Here is an 18,146-nt window from a genome sequence, read left to right as displayed (position 1 = left end):
TGAAAACACATGCGTATTCTTCGCTCCGCGGAAACGAAGAAACTGGGGACCACGCTCTCCTCCGTTGAGCGGGAAGGCACCCGCGCATGCGTGGTGCGGCCAACTAGAACTTTCTAGTTAAGTGTCCGTACCGGGGCTCCGTTGGTGACGTCACCCATGCGTTAAGAATATGCTGCCTGCTTGTCCTGGGATAACTGTTTTTACCACAACTGGTAATGAATTCCAGAGTTTTTATTATTTTCTCCAATTTTTTTTAAATGTTACTATTTAATAACTTCATGGGGGTGTCCCCTTATTTTTGTACTAAAGTGTTCCCCCACGAATTCGCAGTTTGTGGACTCGCTCATTAGCGGTTTGCTCCGACTGCTTCTTCCTGTAGTAAAGTCGGGTTACACCAATCAGGAGATGTGTGTCAAAGCAGCTCCTTATTGGTGTAGCCCAACTTTACTACAGGAAGAGGTGGTCGGAGCAGACTGCGGTGATTTTCTTCACCTGTAGGCGCCACAGCTGCCCTCTCCTGCCTTTTGAATTTCGGGGGAGTACTGTATTTTGAAAAAGCAAACAATCTGTGTTTATCCATTCCAACTGTGTTTATCCATTCCAATTCACGCCACTGAGGATTTTATACACCTTTACAGGCTGAATGGTGCAACGCTAACCTCTTTAGCCTGTCTTCATAGAGGAGTCATTCCATCCCTTTCATTATTTTAACCACTTTTCTCTGTACCTTTTCTAATTCTGCTATATTTTTTTTATTATTTTCAGTACAATAAAATATAGAAAAAAATTACACAAAAGAAATCCATCTGTCTGAAGACAAAATAACTCTCCAAAAATTAACTGAACAGAATGAAAAGCAATGTTACTTACCGTAACAGTTGTTATCCAGGGACAGCAGGCAGCTATTCTCACTAGTGGGTGATGTCATCCGACAGAGCCCCGATACGGATGTCTCACAAGCATATTTTGCTTGAAGAAACTCAGAAGTTTCAAGATGCCCGCACCGCGCATGCGCCAGTGCCTTCTCGCCCGATGGTCCGGGCGTGTCTCCTCAGTTCAGGTAGCTAGCAGAGAAGCCAACCCAGGGGAGGTGGGTGGGACGTGAGAATAGCTGCCTGCTGTCCCTGGATAACAACTGTTACAGTAAGTAACATTGCTTTATCCCAGGACAAGCAGGCAGGTATTCTCACTAGTGGGTGACCTCCAAGCTAACCTCAATGGGATGGTGGGAGAGTTGGCAACTTAGGAGAATAAATTTTGTAACACTGTTTGGCCAAACTGTCCATCCCTTCTGGAGAAAGTATCCAGACAATAATGAGAGGTGAATGTATGAACCGAGGACCAAGTGGCAGCCTTACAAATCTCCTCAATCGGTGTCGATCTGAGGAAGGCTACAGAGGCTGCCATTGCTCTGACCTTATGGGCTGTGACCCTACAGGGAAGGGGTAATCCAGCCTGGGCATAGCAGAAAGAGATACAAGCCGCCATCCAGTTGGAGATGGTGCGCTTCGATACAGGTCGTCCCAACTTATTTGGATCAAATGAGACGAAAAGTTGAGGAACAGTACGGTGTGGTTTGGTGCGATCCAAGTAGAAAGCCAAAGCACGTTTCCAGTCCAGAGTGTGAAGAGCTGATTCTCCAGGATGAGAATGAGGCTTTGGAAAAAACACTGGAAGCACAATGGATTGGATGAGATGAAATTCAGAGACCACTTTAGGGAGGAATTTCGGATGAGTGCGGAGGACAACCTTGTCATGATGAAATACTGTGAAAGGTGGATCCGCCACCAAGGCCTGAAGCTCACTGACCCTGCGAGCAGACGTGAGGGCCACCAGAAAAAACACTTTCCAAGTGAGAAACTTCAGCGGAGCCTTGTTGAGAGGCTCAAAAGAAGGTTTCATAAGTTGAGAAAGGACCACATTAAGATCCCAAACCACTGGAGGAGGTTTGAGAGGAGGATTGACATGGAAAAGTCCTTTCATAAATCTGGAAACCACAGGATGAGCAGAGAGAGGTTTCCCTTGGAGAGGCTGATGGAAAGCCGCAATAGCACTCAGGTGGACCCGGATGGATGTAGACTTGAGGCCAGACTGAGACAGGTGTAGAAGATAGTCCAATACAGAAGACAGGGAGGCTCAATGAGGCTCCTTACGATGAGAAACACACCAGGAAGAGAATCTAGTCCACTTTTGGGAGTAGCATTGACGAGTAGCAGGCTTCCTGGAAGCCTCCAGCACCTCCCTCACCGCCTGGGAAAACTGGTGAGGAGTTACTTTTAGAGGAACCAAGCTGTCAGGTGGAGAGACTGCAGATTGGGATGAAGTAGAGACCCCTGATGCTGAGTAAGCAGTGAAGGAAAGGCTCCCTTGCTGCTGAGTTGAAGTAGAAGGGAGTACCAAGGTTGTCTGGGCCACCGAGGAGCTATCAGAATCATGGTGGCATGGTCGGATTTCAATTTGACCAGTCTTTTGAATGAGCGGAAATGGAGGAAACGCATACAGAAAGCGAGTTCCCCAATCCAGCAGAAAGGCATCTGCCTCGAGACGATGAGGAGTGTAGATCCTGGAGCAAAATTGAGGTAGTTTGAAGTTGTGGGGGGCAGCAAAGAGGTCTATCTGAGGCGTTCCCCACTGTGCAAAGATCTGATGAAGGGGGCTGGAATGAAGTGTCCACTCGTGAGGCTGGAGGAGACGACTTAAGTTGTCCACCAAGACATTGTCCTTCCTTTGAATGTAGACAGCTTTGAGGAAGGCGTTGTGGCGAACTGCCCAATCCCAGACTCTGAGAGCTTCCTGGCAGAGGGAGGCCGAGCCCGTGCCCCCCTGCTTGTTGACATAATACATGGCGACCTGATTGTCTGTGCGAATGAGGACCACCATGTCGTGGAGCAGATGTTGAAAAGCTTGAAGAGCATTGAAGATGGCTCTGAGCTCCAGAAGATTGATTTGATGGAGTCGGTCCGCACTGGTCCAGAATCCCTGAGTGCGAAGACCATCCAGATGAGCTCCCCATGCATAGGTCGAAGAATCGGTGGTGAGGACCTTCTGTTGGGGAGGAGTATGAAACAGCAAACCTCTGGATAGATTCGAAGAGGTCATCCACCAAAGTAGAGACTGCCGAAGAGCAGGAGTGACTGTGATGTGTCGAGTCAACGGGTCTGACACCTGAGACCATTGGGAAGCCAGGGTCCACTGAGGAATCCTGAGATGAAGTCTCATGAACTATCGAGGCCATGTGGCCCAGGAGCACCATCATGTGTCTCGCTGAGATGGACTGGGGAGAAGACACCGACTGGCAGAGATGAAGAAGAGCTTCCATGCGTTGAGGAGGAAGGAACGCTCTGAGTTGAATGGTGTCCAGTACCGCCCCGATGAAGGGGAGAGACTGGGTAGGCTGTAGATGAGATTTGGGAAAGTTGATCTCGAAGCCCAAACTCTGCAGGAAGCAAATTGTTGCCAGGGTCGCCGAAATGACCTCTGGGGCTGAGGGGGCCTTGATGAGCCAGTCGTCGAGGTAGGGAAATACTTGAAGACCCCTGTTCCGGAGTGCAGCGGCCACTACCACCAGACACTTCGTGAAGACTCTGGGAGACGAGGACAGGCCGAATGGAAGCACTCGATACTGCAGATACAGATGGCCCACCCGAAATCTGAGGAACTTGCGAGAGGCCGGATGAATGGGAATGTGAGTGTAGGCCTCCTTGAGATCCAGAGAGCATAACCAGTCGTTCTGCTCGAGGAGGGGGTAGAGAGAAGCAAGGGTCAGCATGCGAAACCTCTCCTTGAACAGGAACTTGTTGAGGACCCTGAGGTCCAGAATGAGTCGCAGGTCGCCTGTCTTCTTCGAGACGAGAAAGTACCGGAAGTAAAACCCCTGGTTATGTTGGTCCACAGGGACCGGCTCGACGGCACGAAGCCGGAGCAAAGCCTGAGCTTCCTGAAGAAGAAAGGCGGTCTGTGTCAAGTTGGAAGGATACTCTCTTGGAGGGTGGTCCGGGGGGACCCGATGGAACTGAAGAGAGTACCCTTCCCTGATGATGGTAAGGACCCAGAGGTCGATGGTGATAGCCGTCCATCGATGGAAAAAATGATGGAGGTGACCCCCAATGGGGAAAACAGGGGATGGCAGAACGAGGTTGGTTATGCTCCCTAAGAGAGAGTCAAAAAGGCTGAGGAGCCTTGGGGACAGTAGACGGTTGAGCCTTCTGTGGAGGTTGTCTCTTCGCCGGTTGTCTCTTCGCCGGAGCTTGCCTCGGAGTATAACGCCGCTGATAGATCAAGGGCGGTCTAGTAGGTCGAGACTGTTGAGGCTTAGGCTTTTGCCGAAGAATGGACTGAAAGGATTTCTCATGGTCAGACAGCTTCTTCGTCACAGTCTCGATGGACTCGTCAAATAAATCCGCTACCGCACAAGGAACATTGGCAGGTCTGTCCTGGAGGTTCGGGTCCATGTCAATGGTCCGAAGCCATGCCAATCGACGCATAGCCACAGAACAGGCGGCAGCCCGTGCCGAAAGCTCAAAGGCATCGTAAGAGGATTGCATCAACTGGAGACGTAGCTGGGACAGCGAAGCAACTACTTCCTCGAATTCGAAGTGAGCCTGAGATTCAATGTAAGGTGTGAACTTCCGAAGCACAGGCAGGAATAAGTTGCAAAATGAAAAGTATAATTGAGAACTCGGGAAGCCATCATCGAGTTCTGGTATATTCTCCTCCCAAACTTATCCATTGTTCTGCCTTCGCGACCCGGAGGCACCGAGGCGTACACCTGGGACGGATGAGAATGCTTGAGGGAGGATTCAACCAGCAGGGATTGGTGAGAGAGTTGAGAGCCCTCGAACCCCTTGTGATGAACCGTGCGGTACCGGGCATCCAACTTGCCAGGGACCGCAGGAATGGAGTATGGCGTTTCAAAACATCTCATGAACGTTTGGTCGAGAAGTTTGTGCAGAGGCAGGCGAAGAGACTCCGCAGGAGGATGAGGCAAGTGCATGGTGTCGAGGTATTCCTTGGAGTACCGAGAACCGGAGTCCAAGGTAATATCCAGGTCATCCGCCATCTACCTGAGGAAAGAAGAAAAAGACAATTGATCCGCCAGCACAGGCCTACGAGAAGGACTGGACGAAGTTGAGGCCTTGGGATCCACAGAGACCTGGGATCGACAGGGTGAATAAGAGACACACGGCTCGTCGAACTCCGGCCCCTGCGGAGGAGACATGTCCGATGAAGAATACCCCATTCGTGGCAGCTTCTTCTGCGGTGATACTGTAGAGTGCCGCGAGGAGTGCCGTGATGAATGTCTAGACCACAGGTGTCAAAGTCCCTCCTCGAGGGCCGCAATCCAGTCGGGTTTTCAGGATTTCCCCAATGAATATGCACGAGATCCATTTGCATGCATTGCTTTCACTGTATGCTAATAGATCTCATGCATATTCATAGGGGAAATCCTGCAAACCCGACTGGATTGCGGCCCTCGAGGAGGGACTTTGACACCCCTGGTCTAGACCGATGCCCCTCTCGGTGTCTGGAGGGGGATCTAGAGAGACGATGCTTAGAATGGTCCCCCGACGCCTCTAACGAGTAGATGGGACTCGAGGCCGTAGAGCGCAGAGGCGGGAGATTCGACGCCTCTCGAGATGCAGTCCAGGCCTGGTAAGGAGTGTGGAAGAACTCTTCCTGTGACTTGCGATGCCCAGGGCTTCGATTACCTGAAGAGGGGTTCCACACCTCTTCGTCCGGAGGCGTGATGGGCTCTAAAGTGGGGCATGTCACTAAAGGATGCCCGCCTCGAGGGACCGGCCGCCATTCGCCGCTCCTTCTCGCCAAACAGCGAGACCGACCGGCGAGGAGGAGGAGGAGGGGGCGGTACGCCCCCCGGGATCGGAACCGGGAGGTCACCCTGGATCGTGGCAATCAATTTGGGTCCCATGGTTGTCATGAGCTCGACAAACTGAGCCTCCAAAAGGGACCGCAACGAAGCCGATATGGAGGGATCCGCACCGAAAGGGGGCCCTCCAGCACGGTCTTCGCGCTTCTTCGTGGTCGAGTGCTTTTGCTTGGAAGCTTTCGGCACTTTGATAACCATGGGTGGAATGGAAGAAGGCGGTACCTGATCCGAGGAGACGGAGGAAGGCACTGGCGCCGAAGTCAGGGTCGAAACCGGGACAAACGAAGCCGGCTTCAGAGACCCGGAGCAGTAGGAGTGGTGGTAGGCTTCGAATGTGCAGGCGAAGCGCCAGCCGAAGTCGAAGCTGAAGGTTCCTTCGCAGCTTCCATCTTGAACATCGACTCCCACAAAAAACAGCGAAGCTTAAACGCCCGCACTGTGAGTGTGGAACAAGGCCGGCACGATTTCGGGAAATGTTCCGGACCAAGACACTGCAGGCAGCGTCGATGCGGGTCCGTCAGCGAAATGGCGCGCTGGCACTTGCTACACTTTTTAAAACCGGTAATTGGCCGGGACATAGGCCGAAAAAGCTCCGCCGCAAGATCGAAGGAGCGGGGCCTGAGCCACGCGGCTGACCCGGTCGAATCGCCGGAAGAAATTTTTTTTTTTTTAAAGAAATAAAACACACGATAAAGAGTAAAATAAACTCAAAACCGCGGCTATAGAAGGCAAAAGAACGGGAATTCAGTCAGCGCAGAATCAAAGTAAAACTTCTCAGCTCCGCGGAAAGAAAAAAACTGAGGAGACACGCCCGGACCATCGGGCGTGAAGGCACTGGCGCATGCGCGGTGCGGGCATCTCGAAACTTCTGAGTTTCTTCAAGCAAAATATGCTTGTGAGACATCCTTATCGGGGCTCTATCGGATGACATCACCCACTAGTGAGAATACCTGCCTGCTTGTCCTGGGATAATATGGTATGAGGGAAAAGCAGCAATAAATAAAATTTTAAAAAAAGACAAGTTCTAAAATGGGCCAAATCAGACTGGGGGTTCCAGAGAAATGAAAGTCCAGTGCATTTCTAGGGTAAAAAAAGTTACAGCTTTTACAGCACAAAAAACTGAACAGAATAAGATGGAACTTGGAATGTGAGAAAAAAATGGTACAGGTCATTTGGGGGGGGGGCCCCACTTGGAGTATTGTGTTCAGTTTAGTAAACCGTACTGGTGAAGGACGTAAGAAGACTTGAAGCGGTCCAGAGGAGGGCGATGAAAATGATAGGAGGCTTGTGCCAGAAGACGTATGAGGAGAGACTGAAAGCCCTGAATATGTTATACCCTAGAGGAAAGGAGAGACAGGGGAGATATGATTCAGACGTTCAAATACTTGAAGGGTATTAACGTAGAACAAAATCTTTTCCAGAGAAAGAAAAATGGTAAAACCAGAGGACATAATTTGAGGTTGAGGGGTGGTAGACTCAAGAGCAATGTTAGGAAATTCTACTTTACAGAGAGGGTGGTGGATGCCTGGAATGTGCTCCCAAGAGAGGTGGTGGAGAAGAAAACGGTAACGGAGTTCAAAGAAGTGTGGGCTGAAACACAGAGGATCTAGAATTAGAAAATAATATTAAATATTGAACTAAGGCCAGTACTGGGCAGACTTGCACAGTCTGTATATGGCCGTTTGGGGGAGGATGGGCTGGAGAGTGCTTCAATGGCTGGGAGGGTGTAGATGGGCTGGAGTAGGGTTTTGACGGAGATTTCGGCAGTTGGAACCAAAACACAGTACCAGGTAGAGCTTTGGATTCTTGCCCAGAAATAGCTAAGAAGAAAAAAATTTAAAAAATTTAAAATGGGGGGCGTGGCTTAACGCGAGCACGAATGGAAGTGTGATCGCGACGCTCCTCATCACTAGGCAACTATTAATGAAATTAACCCCATATTACAGAATTTTATCAAAAAAAAATAAATTCCTACGATCCTGAAGTTATGATGGACTAAGGTTAACTTTCTTCGTTGAGACGGAAGAGACGCCTGGGAGGTGAAAAACCAGAAGCAAAGGTGCCGTTTTTTTGTGTCTTGAGCAGTGCTGTGCGGAAGGCTGGAGACCGACGGGGAGTGAAACTGGCGGTGAACTGCCTAGCGACAAGGAGAGAATTTTCCTCTTTATAAATAATTTATATGGTGGGCTGGTTCCTGTCAGTCAGCGGTTTTGAAGTGGGCCCTCCTCTGCGATGATGAGGCGAGGTCTGGTATGTGTGTGAAATAAAATTGACAACGGTTTTTGAAACTTTTCCCTTGCTGCTAATCTTTAAAAAACAAGAATTGTGAATGATTAGTATTAATATTGATCTCCTCTGCTGAAATTGAGACGGATTCTGATATAGGAGAATCAAGGGTCGGGATTGCCGGTTTTTTTGTTCAGCGCTAGAGCAGTGCGGCTTCGGGGCAACTGACAAAAAAGACCTGAAGGGAAAAGGAAAGAAAAACTGCTGGTTTTCATTGTTTTTTATTATCGGCTTCATTTTTCTGTTGATGTGGCCTACGGTAATAAGAAAAGATGTTGAAGTTTTAAACTGTCCTAAAAGATTGATAATATAGAGGAAAAACATCGATCTCATTATGAGGCAATTGTCAGTTGACTTCTAAATGCTATGACAGTTTGAAATAGCTCTCTCCTGACGGTACTGATTTGGAGTCCTGAGAGAGATCAATTAATCCTCAGATTGAAGCAGTTTCTTGAGACATAAAATCAAGACACTTTAAAGGGAAGAACATTGAATATTACATTTAATTAATAAACAGAAAAGTTTTTCAACTTCAGACTGATTGGGATAGAGGGCTGCCTGTCAAGATAAAAATATGACAGTTTGATATAGGCCCTCTCCTGCTTAATGTCAAAGCAAAGCCTGAGGAAAAAAAATTATTTCTTCTGTGCTGAATAACATAGTGTTGAATTTTCTGCTGTTTGAAGTCAGAATCAAATTCTGAGAGAGAAAGACTTAAGAAAAAGGGGAAAAGGATCTCTTTTGTTGATTATTATCAAAGAAATTTTTATTCTGACCAGCTATATTGAAACCAAAAAAAAAAAAGGAAAAGATTATTCTTTGATAAAAAAGGGGGATTAATAAAAAAAATTGAGAGAGAGGAATACATGCATTTTCTCTCAATAATTAAGTGCCGAAGCGCTGAAGACAAATAAATATCAGCTTATTAAATAAATACTGAATTGAATATTACTTTCCTCTGACAAAGCTGCGATTGGGCTTGTGAGAGAGGAGACAGAGAAAAGGTTCAACGGAACTTTAAAAAACTGAAACAGCAAGACATTGAGGAATTGAGAGACGCTGAGAAAAAAACAGAAGAAAATTGCTTAAAATTGGTCAAAATAGGAAAAATAACTCTAAAAAAGTGTTGCTCTCCTCAATCAGGGCTGCGATTGGGCTTGTGAGAGGGAGGAAAAAAAAAAAAAAAACAAGTAAAAAAAGTTCCCCTACTTCATTGAAAAAGTGAAAGTGAGAAAAGAATTTTCAAACTGACATAGGTAAAGGAAAAAGAAAAGAGCTTAAAAAGAAAAAAAATTTTTTACTTCAAAAGATAGAACAAAATCTTGGAAGAAAAGAGATATAAACCTAAGAATACCAAATCTAAAAGAATAAATACAAGAAATAATAATAACCAAGAAAAATAAAAAATAACATGCAAGTACCAGACAAAACAAAAATGAGGCTGGTACATCTGCAAAAAGACAGAAACAAGAACAAATAACACCAAGCAAGATACCACTTCCTATCGAAGAATCAGACACATTAAGCAAAACAGAAGTTATGGAAGAACTAAAACAAATCAAACAAATGCTCAAGGAAACTATAACTAATATGTCGGAAATGAAAGAAGAAATTTTAAATATACATAGACAAATGGAAGTTAACAACAAAAGAACAACTGAACTAGAATCAAAAATGGAAAATATAGAATGTGAATCAAAAAGATGTAAAAACGACAGCCTGGAATTAAATAAATTAAAAGATCAACTGGAGGATTACGAGAATAGAGGAAGAAGAAAGAACATCAAACTCTTTGGAATACAAGAAAATTTAGAGGGAAAAAATACTATCCATTTCCTTGAAAATTTAATTCCAAAAATTCTACAGTTAGACTTGAAACAACCAATTGAAATTGAAAGGGCGCATAGAATCCCAATTAAAAATTTAGAAAATAAAAACAGACCAAGACCAATCATTTTCAAAATGTTGAGATACCAACAAGCAATAGAGATACTAAATGCTGCAAAAAAAGATAAAAACTTAAATTATAAAGGATCAAGATTATGGTTTTTACCAGACTTCGCCAAAAACACAGCAACTAAAAGAAAAAGACTACTAGACATGAGACCTCTACTCAAAGAAAAAGGATTTAAATATGGTCTATACTACCCGGCGAAAATGAGAGTGTCATCTGGAGACAAGTCCTTATATTTTGAGGATCCCGAAAAACTAAAAGATTTTCTCTCTAAACCAGAACCTATGATATATAACATAATATATTAAGATGGTTTTGAAGACTCTATGAAAAAATTAGAAAAATATAACATATCGAAATATTTGAAGAAAATGGAGGGAAAACAATACAAAGAAAAGACAATAATAATTATATGAAAGAAAGAACAGAATATAGGAAAATTATTAAATAATACACTGCATATATGTTTAAAATAATTATATGTTGAAATCATAATACTAAGGAAATACAAATTAACATATTGTTAAATGGAAAATGATACATTAATAAAATGTTATGGAAAATGATTAAATAAATATAAAAGATCAATATAGATAGATAGAAGGGAAATTTGTTTAAACAATTGAATATTGATTGCCTGGAATGGGGAGAATGTTAGGATTACAGTCCAATGTGTATCCTTAAGCAGCCAATGTATTGGGTGGAAAGGGAGGGATAAGGAGAATATTTATTAGAATAATTAAGGGAGATACATTAGGGTTAAATATGTGTGTCATGAAGAAAATTTTTTGGATATAAATATGAAAGAGGAGAGGAAGAATAAGATAATGAAAAGTATTAAAATATATAATGTCTTTTAAAATATATTCTATTAATGTCAATGGCCTGAATCACGTAATTAAAAGGAAAAAAATATTAACATTTTTAAAAAAACAAAATGCAGATATTTACTGTCTGCAAGAGACCCATCTTAATATGAAGGAATCACAGAAATTATCAGGTGGATGGATAAAAGAATGTTTTTTTGCTCCAGCAGTGGATAAAAAAGCAGGGGTTGCAATCCTTATAAATAAAAAATGTATGGCCAATATAAAGGTAAAAATTCAGATCCACATGGAAGATGGATACATATCGATATAGGTATGGGAAATGATACCCTGACGTTATTTAATATATATGCCCTAATTCGAATCAATCAGAATTTTTCAAAAAGCTACAAAATATGTTATTACCACTGGCTGCCTCTAATTTAGTGGTGGCTGGAGATTTTAATGCTGTAATGGATCCATTATTGGATTAAAAAACCAGGTAAAAATATTAAATCTTTAGGTCTAGATAATTTAGTTCGATCATGTGATTTGAAAGATATATGGCGTATTCTTCATTTTAATGATAAGGAGTATTCATTTTGTTCACAGGTTCATAAATCATTTCAAGAATAGATTATATTTTTGTTTCAACAAATAAAGTGCAACAAGTGATTAAAGCCTCCCATTGATCCTATTATCATTTCGGATCATGCGGGAATATGGATAGAATTACAATTAGATCAATTAGAAAATAATAGACCTCTTTGGAGATTTGATAATGCATTGCTTGTGGAGACAAATTTTTGGAAAATTTTAAAACACAAATTAATGAATTTTTCAAATAAATTTAGTGGAAGATACATCTATAGAGAATGTATGGGATGCATTTAAAGCAACTATGAGGGGTAATATCATATCATATTCAGCTTTTATTAGGAAACAAATTAAAAAACAATATATGGAATTAGAAAAAGAAATAAAAATATTAGAAGCTAAATTGATAAGTAAATGGGGAATATGAAGTTTTGCAAGCTCTTTTGAAAGTAAAAGGTAAATATAATGATTAACTTCAAAAATGATAAGAAAAGATTTGTTTTTCCAACAAACGGTGTATTATGGAAATTCTAATAAGGCGGGAAAATTATTAGCAAATTATCTTAAGGCAAAAAAAAGGAGAACTAATATTAATGGAATAAAAGATGATAATGGTAAAATAACAAATCAAACAAATATAATATTAAAACAATTTTTAAATTTTTATAAGGATCTATATTCTTCCGAACCTTATTTGGAGAAACAAAAGATGGAAAAAAATTTTTAGATTTAATAAATGGACCTAAGATTCCTGATCATATAAAACGAAGTTTAGAATGAACCTATATCATTAAAAGAATTAGAAACAGCATTGAGATCTCTTAGAGTTGGATCCGCTCCAGGTGGTGATGGTTACACAGTAGAATTTTATAAAACATTTCAAAATATCCTCTCCCCACATTTATTAAAATTATATCAGACACAACTTATAAAAGGTAATATAAAAGGTACTATGGCTGAATCAATAATAATTGTTTTGCCTAAGCCAATAAAGATCCTACTTTGGTTTCAGACTACAGGCCTATATCTTTGATAAATGTTGATAATAAACTTTTGGCGAAAATTTTGGCTTTGAGATTAGCCAAAGCTCTCCCACATATTATAGATATGCATCAAACGGGTTTCGTTGCTAAAAGACATTCCTCCAATAACTCTAGACTATTATTTCACATGCTAAACTTATCAAAAAAAAAATGGATGAACCGGCTTTTACAGTTTCATTAGATGCTGAGAAAGCATTTGATAGGGTAGAATGGAATTTTATGTATCAGGCTTTAGAATGGTTTGGTATAGGTTCTGGATTTATACAAATGGTAAAAACATTGTATAGCTTCCCGATTGCAAGATTAAATATTATAATAAGATATCTGATGGTTTTCAATTGCAGAGGGGAGTTAGACAAGGTTGTCCTTTATCTCCTTTGTTATTTGATGTTGTATTAGAACCCTTATTGTTAGCAATACAGCAAACGAGGGAGATACAAGGAATTCCATATTCAGATATGGAATATAAAATTTCGGCTTATGCTGACGATATTTTGCTTTATTTGAGAATCCAGAGTCTACCTTATCTTCTTTATTGGAATTAATTGATAAGTTTGGCAAATTTTCAGGTTATAAAATTAATTGGAATAAATCTGAAATTATACCCTTGAATGTTTACTGTGTAAAAGGATTATTTGATATTTTTCCATTCATATGGAAAGAAGAAGGATTTAAATATCTAGGCATTCAAGTTAAAAAAAACAATTGAAGATACTGTAAAAGAAAATGAAAAATATGTATTAAAAAAAAGTAACGGAGTTATGTGAACAATGGAACCCATTACATATATCTTGGTGGGGCAGAGTTCAAACTATTAAAATGATGATGTTGCCTGTGGTTTGCTACCAAATGAGTATGATACCATATTTATTTCAGGGGTCCTTTTATAAGAAGCTTAATAGAATTTTAACAAAATTTCTTTGGCTTGGTAAAACACCTAGAATAGCTTTAGTAACCTTACAAAAATCAATTAAGGAGGGAGGGGTAAATTTTCCAAATTCTATAGGTACCATCAAGCCTATATTCTACGTCAGGGTATGTATTGGATCCTCCCAGAACTTATAGATAATGCACCAGATTGGTTATATTTGGAATGGCGCCTTATGTTTCCCCTAAATTTAGTTCATTTACCAAGTATTAATATACCTAAAAGATACAAAGAAAATAAAATAATAATGGATACTTGGAAAACATTGAGATTTATTGATAAATTAACACCCATCCCAATATATAAATCAACTAATCAATCCATATGGATAAACTCCAAGATCAAAATTGGCGGAGCTCAAATCCTTTGGAAGAACTGGATTATTGCAGGAATTAGATCTCTAGATGATATTATTTCAGAAGGTAAACTGCTGGATTTTTCACAATTGCAACATAGATTTTGGTCTTAATAAAACACAAAGTTTTAAATGGTTGCAATTGAAGCAGGCCATTCAGGTTGGGTTCCCTGAATGGAAATCATTAAACAATCAATATAGTTTAAAGTTCTTATGCTTTAAAGCAGACTTCCTAGGACATCAAGCCGCATTGTGGTATAAATTAATATCTGGATATTTGAATAAAAAACCAAAAAAATGGTCTAAGAGACATTTGGAGCATTGAGATTGGACATCAAATTAATGCATCTCAATGGCCACTAATTTGGTCTTGGAGAATGGGATGTACAGTGTCAGCGTCTATGAGACAAACATGGTTCTTTTTATTACATAGAGCTTTTTGGACCCCTACTCGTTTACAAAAACTAGACAGTTCTAAGTCTAATAGATGCTGGCACTGTAATCTAGAACCAGGGACATTAGATCATTTATTATATCATTGTCCTTATATTAAAATTTTTTGGAATTCAATTTGGCCACAAATTAATAAATTAATGGAAAATCATATTGCAATATCATATGATACAATTTTATTTGGAACAATGATGAGAAAAAAAAAAGTCAAATTTCACCAGAAAATAATAAGCTTTTATTAATTATGACAGGGGTTGCCATTCAACATATAACTAACAATTGGAAAAATTACAACAACCTAAATTACACATTTTGGTGGAATACAATATGCCATATTTTTAAAATGGAAAGAACAATAGCAATACAAAAGGGGACATATAATAAATTTATAAAAATATGGGGGCCATTGACAAAATACTGTAATGAATAAATAATAGAATACTTTTTCTTCTTTTCTTCTTTTAGAGATTTTTTTTTTTTATGACACACATATAGGGGGGGTAAGGAAAACAATTTATATATAATATATTATAATATATGATACAAAATGTAACATATGATTAAAAAATAATAGAAGGGTGGGGGGAGGGAAAATGAATAAAATTTATCCAGAATATATTGTATTAGATATAAATATGTTATTGAATAATTATCAATTGTATTCTAATATGTTGTATACTTTTATAAAATTTGAAAATTAAAAATATTATATTAAAGCAATAAAAGGGTGGGGGGAGGGTGAAGGGGAAAATCAAATTCAGACATACATTGTGTTAGATATAAAAGTGATACCATGCATTTATCAACTGTATTTTATTATTATGTACACTTTTTGTAAAATTTGAAAATAAAAATATAATGGAAAAAAAAAAAAAAAAAAAAAAAATTTAAATTGAATCAGGTGGGGCAGACTTGATGGACCATTCGGGTCTTTATCTGCCGTCATCTACTATGTTACTATTAAGGGGCATTTTCAGAAAGAATGTCTAAGTCCAAAATAAACCATCCTGCTCATAACATCCCCACCCCACACACAAAAAAGCCATCTCACAGCTATAATCAAACAGGAAAAACATCTAGATTTCCTGTTCAATTATGGTTGTGAGATGGAGATGGGCATTTTTATGGCTGTGTGAAGGGCATTTTTGCCTCCTAGTGGTTTGTGCAGTGTACTGTAAACCAAAGGACACAGGTTCAAACCCCACTATAACTCTTGTAAATGTGATACCTCCAAAACCTGAAAAATACCTACTGTACCTGAATGTACACTGCTTCAGTTGCCTTCAGGCTTGCAGTTGTCATATATAACCTACTAACTGTATATTGTATATGTTGACCTATAACCCGTCCTGGGCTCTTTGGTGGAGGACAGGATAGAAAAAGAATTTAATTAATTAATTAAGGTACAGTAGATATATTTCTGTTTCTGGAGGGCTCAGATTAAAAAAAAGAAGAAAGAGCTGAACTGGAACTTAGGGTCCCCTCAGTTCACAGTCCACTGCACTACTAGGCAGCTATTCTGACCCATTTACTGCTTTGTTCAAAATGGCCATAATACCTACAGTTGAGATACAGCCTGGTTTTCTTTTCCAGTTTAACTTTCAAGGGAGAGGTTAGAGAACAACCAACCACTGGGGGAATAAAGAGGGGTCATGTCTTAATCTCACTAGAGGTCAGCTGCTCAATTAGAGGAACTTTTTGTAAACTTGTACATGATTGGAACAGATCTGTCTTCTTTAGATATGGACATTTCTTCCCATTTGAAAATAGCTGTTGATGTACTACTTTTGGGCTCCTCTAGTCCCACCCAACCTGCTCCCTTGGTATTTTAACTGCAGTGTGAAATGTTTACTTTCTGACTTTCCAAAATCAGGATTTAGGACATTTTAGCAGAGGGACCTTTTTTTTTGTAGTCATTTTAAGTCATTCATCTGCTTTGAAAGTGAGAACTATTACATTCCAAAATAGACAAATTGGATAAAGGGATTTCAGCGAAATGAGCCTTCCAAAATATGGCACAATGTATTTCTCTGGAAAAGGAGTTACAGATTTGCTTGCATAGAAATGTAAAATGAAACACATCAGTTTGAGAACAGAGCAAGGCAGTTTAAAGGTAGGATTCCCTACTCTTCCAAACCCCCAAATGTCCCTAGTCCCCCTCAAAAATGACCCCATCCCACAATTGCCCCTGCAAATTACCTCACTACCTCAAAAAACTACCCTAGTCACAAAACCTATCCTCCATAAACATCCACATCCTAAAAATATATTCTGCAACTGCCACACCTCAAAACTGCCCCATCCATAAAAATATTCCAGTTGCCCAACTCCCAAAACCTTTCACCTTGAACTACCCCAACTTCCCTGCAAACTGCCCTCAACTTCGAAACCTAGCCTTGTGCAACTTCTCTACCATCCAATAAATTGTTTCACCCTCAAATCTAATTCTCCCCCCCCCCTCTTCTCAACCCAAGGCATGGGCAGGGTCATATTTAGCTACTGACCAACTTTGCACATACTGTGTGTCCACATGTTTAAGAAGGCCCTCTGAGCTATGCTTAGGACTCAGAAGATTAGGATGGCTAACTTAGTGTTCAGAAGCCAGCAGAATTTTACATTCAGGCCCAGAAGCAATGCATATATATATATTTCTCAGGTTGTATAGAGGTCAGGTAGTTTCAGTGTGGCGGGAGGAATGACGGAATAAGTGAAGTTAGGACTGTTTCAGGAATTTCTTGAAGAGTATAGTTTTTATTTCTTTAATGAATACCTTGTAGTCTGGGGTGGTTATCAGAAGGTTGGAGATCTGGTTATCTAGTTTTGCGGATTGAGAGGCTAGGAGGCCATCGTATAATTTTGTCCATTTTACTTCTTTGATTGGGGGGGGGGGGGTAATGGGGAGTGCGTTTTTCTATGTCTGGTTGAGGATGCTTGGATGAGGCGGTTGTTCAGGTAGGATGGGCTGTCTCTGTTTAGAGTTTTAAATAACATGCAGTAGAATTTAAATAGTATTCTTTCTTGGATTGGTAGCCAGTGTGAGTTGATGTAAGCTTCTGTGATATGGTCATGTTTCCTCAGTGAGTAGATGAGTCTCAGAGCTGTGTTTTGGATTGTTTGTAGTTGCTTGGTCATAGTTGCGGGGCATGGGAGGTAGAGGATGTTGCAGTAGTCTAGCAGTCCTAGGATTAGGGATTGCACTATGAGCTGGAATTGTGTTCTTTCAAAGAACATACACATTTACATGCAGGGAGGTTGGAAAGAATTCAGTGAGCCATACTCTGAATGCTTTCCTCATTTGTTTGAGGTGTGATTTCTAACACCGTTTCCTTTTATGGTGGCTTCTGTATACTGAGCAGAAGATTTCAGTGCACTAGCCACCGTGATGCCTAGAACCTTTTCCTGCATGGTGACTCAATGTGGAACCTGCGATGATTTAGCTACGGTTTGGGTTATTCTATTCCATAAGCATCACTTTGTACATGTCCACATTAAACTGCATCAGACATCTGGATGCCCAGTCTCTGAAACTGTCATTTATATTTTTGATTAATATGTATTAATGTATTATCTCATAAGATTGCTTCTGAAATATCAGTGTTTTTAACCACATTACCTTGATCAGATTTGTAATCCAGAAAAAAGTGGTGTATAAATACCGGAAAAGCAATACCTCTGCTTGTGTCTTCCAGAAGTCAGCTTCTTTAATGCTGTTTACTTCACAGTTAATGGCCAGAACATCAGGCAGGCAGCGTATGTTCCTTGTCTGAACCTGTGTTAAAAAAGACCGAAAGAAAGAAATGGTCACAGAAACTGCAAGACACTAGGATGCCTTTCCCT

The 18,146-nt window shown here is 40.7% G+C and overlaps 1 protein-coding gene across 2 annotated transcripts in view; it reads right to left on the bottom strand.

Annotated features, from left to right (window-relative positions):
- PAN2 (poly(A) specific ribonuclease subunit PAN2) overlaps positions 1-18,146 on the bottom strand; it is a 178,720-nt gene that overhangs the window by 78,804 nt on the left and 81,770 nt on the right. For both annotated transcript variants that reach the window (XM_033939582.1, XM_033939581.1), the window contains exon 16: positions 17,980-18,078. In XM_033939582.1, the coding sequence (XP_033795473.1) occupies positions 17,980-18,078 (99 nt within the window). The remainder of the gene's footprint in view (positions 1-17,979; positions 18,079-18,146) is intronic.

Source organism: Geotrypetes seraphini, chromosome 3 (assembly GCF_902459505.1).
Source record: "Geotrypetes seraphini chromosome 3, aGeoSer1.1, whole genome shotgun sequence".
NCBI lineage: Eukaryota > Metazoa > Chordata > Amphibia > Gymnophiona > Dermophiidae > Geotrypetes > Geotrypetes seraphini.
Note: the sequence above shows the minus strand (reverse complement) of the source record. Positions and strands in the feature narration are given on the sequence as shown.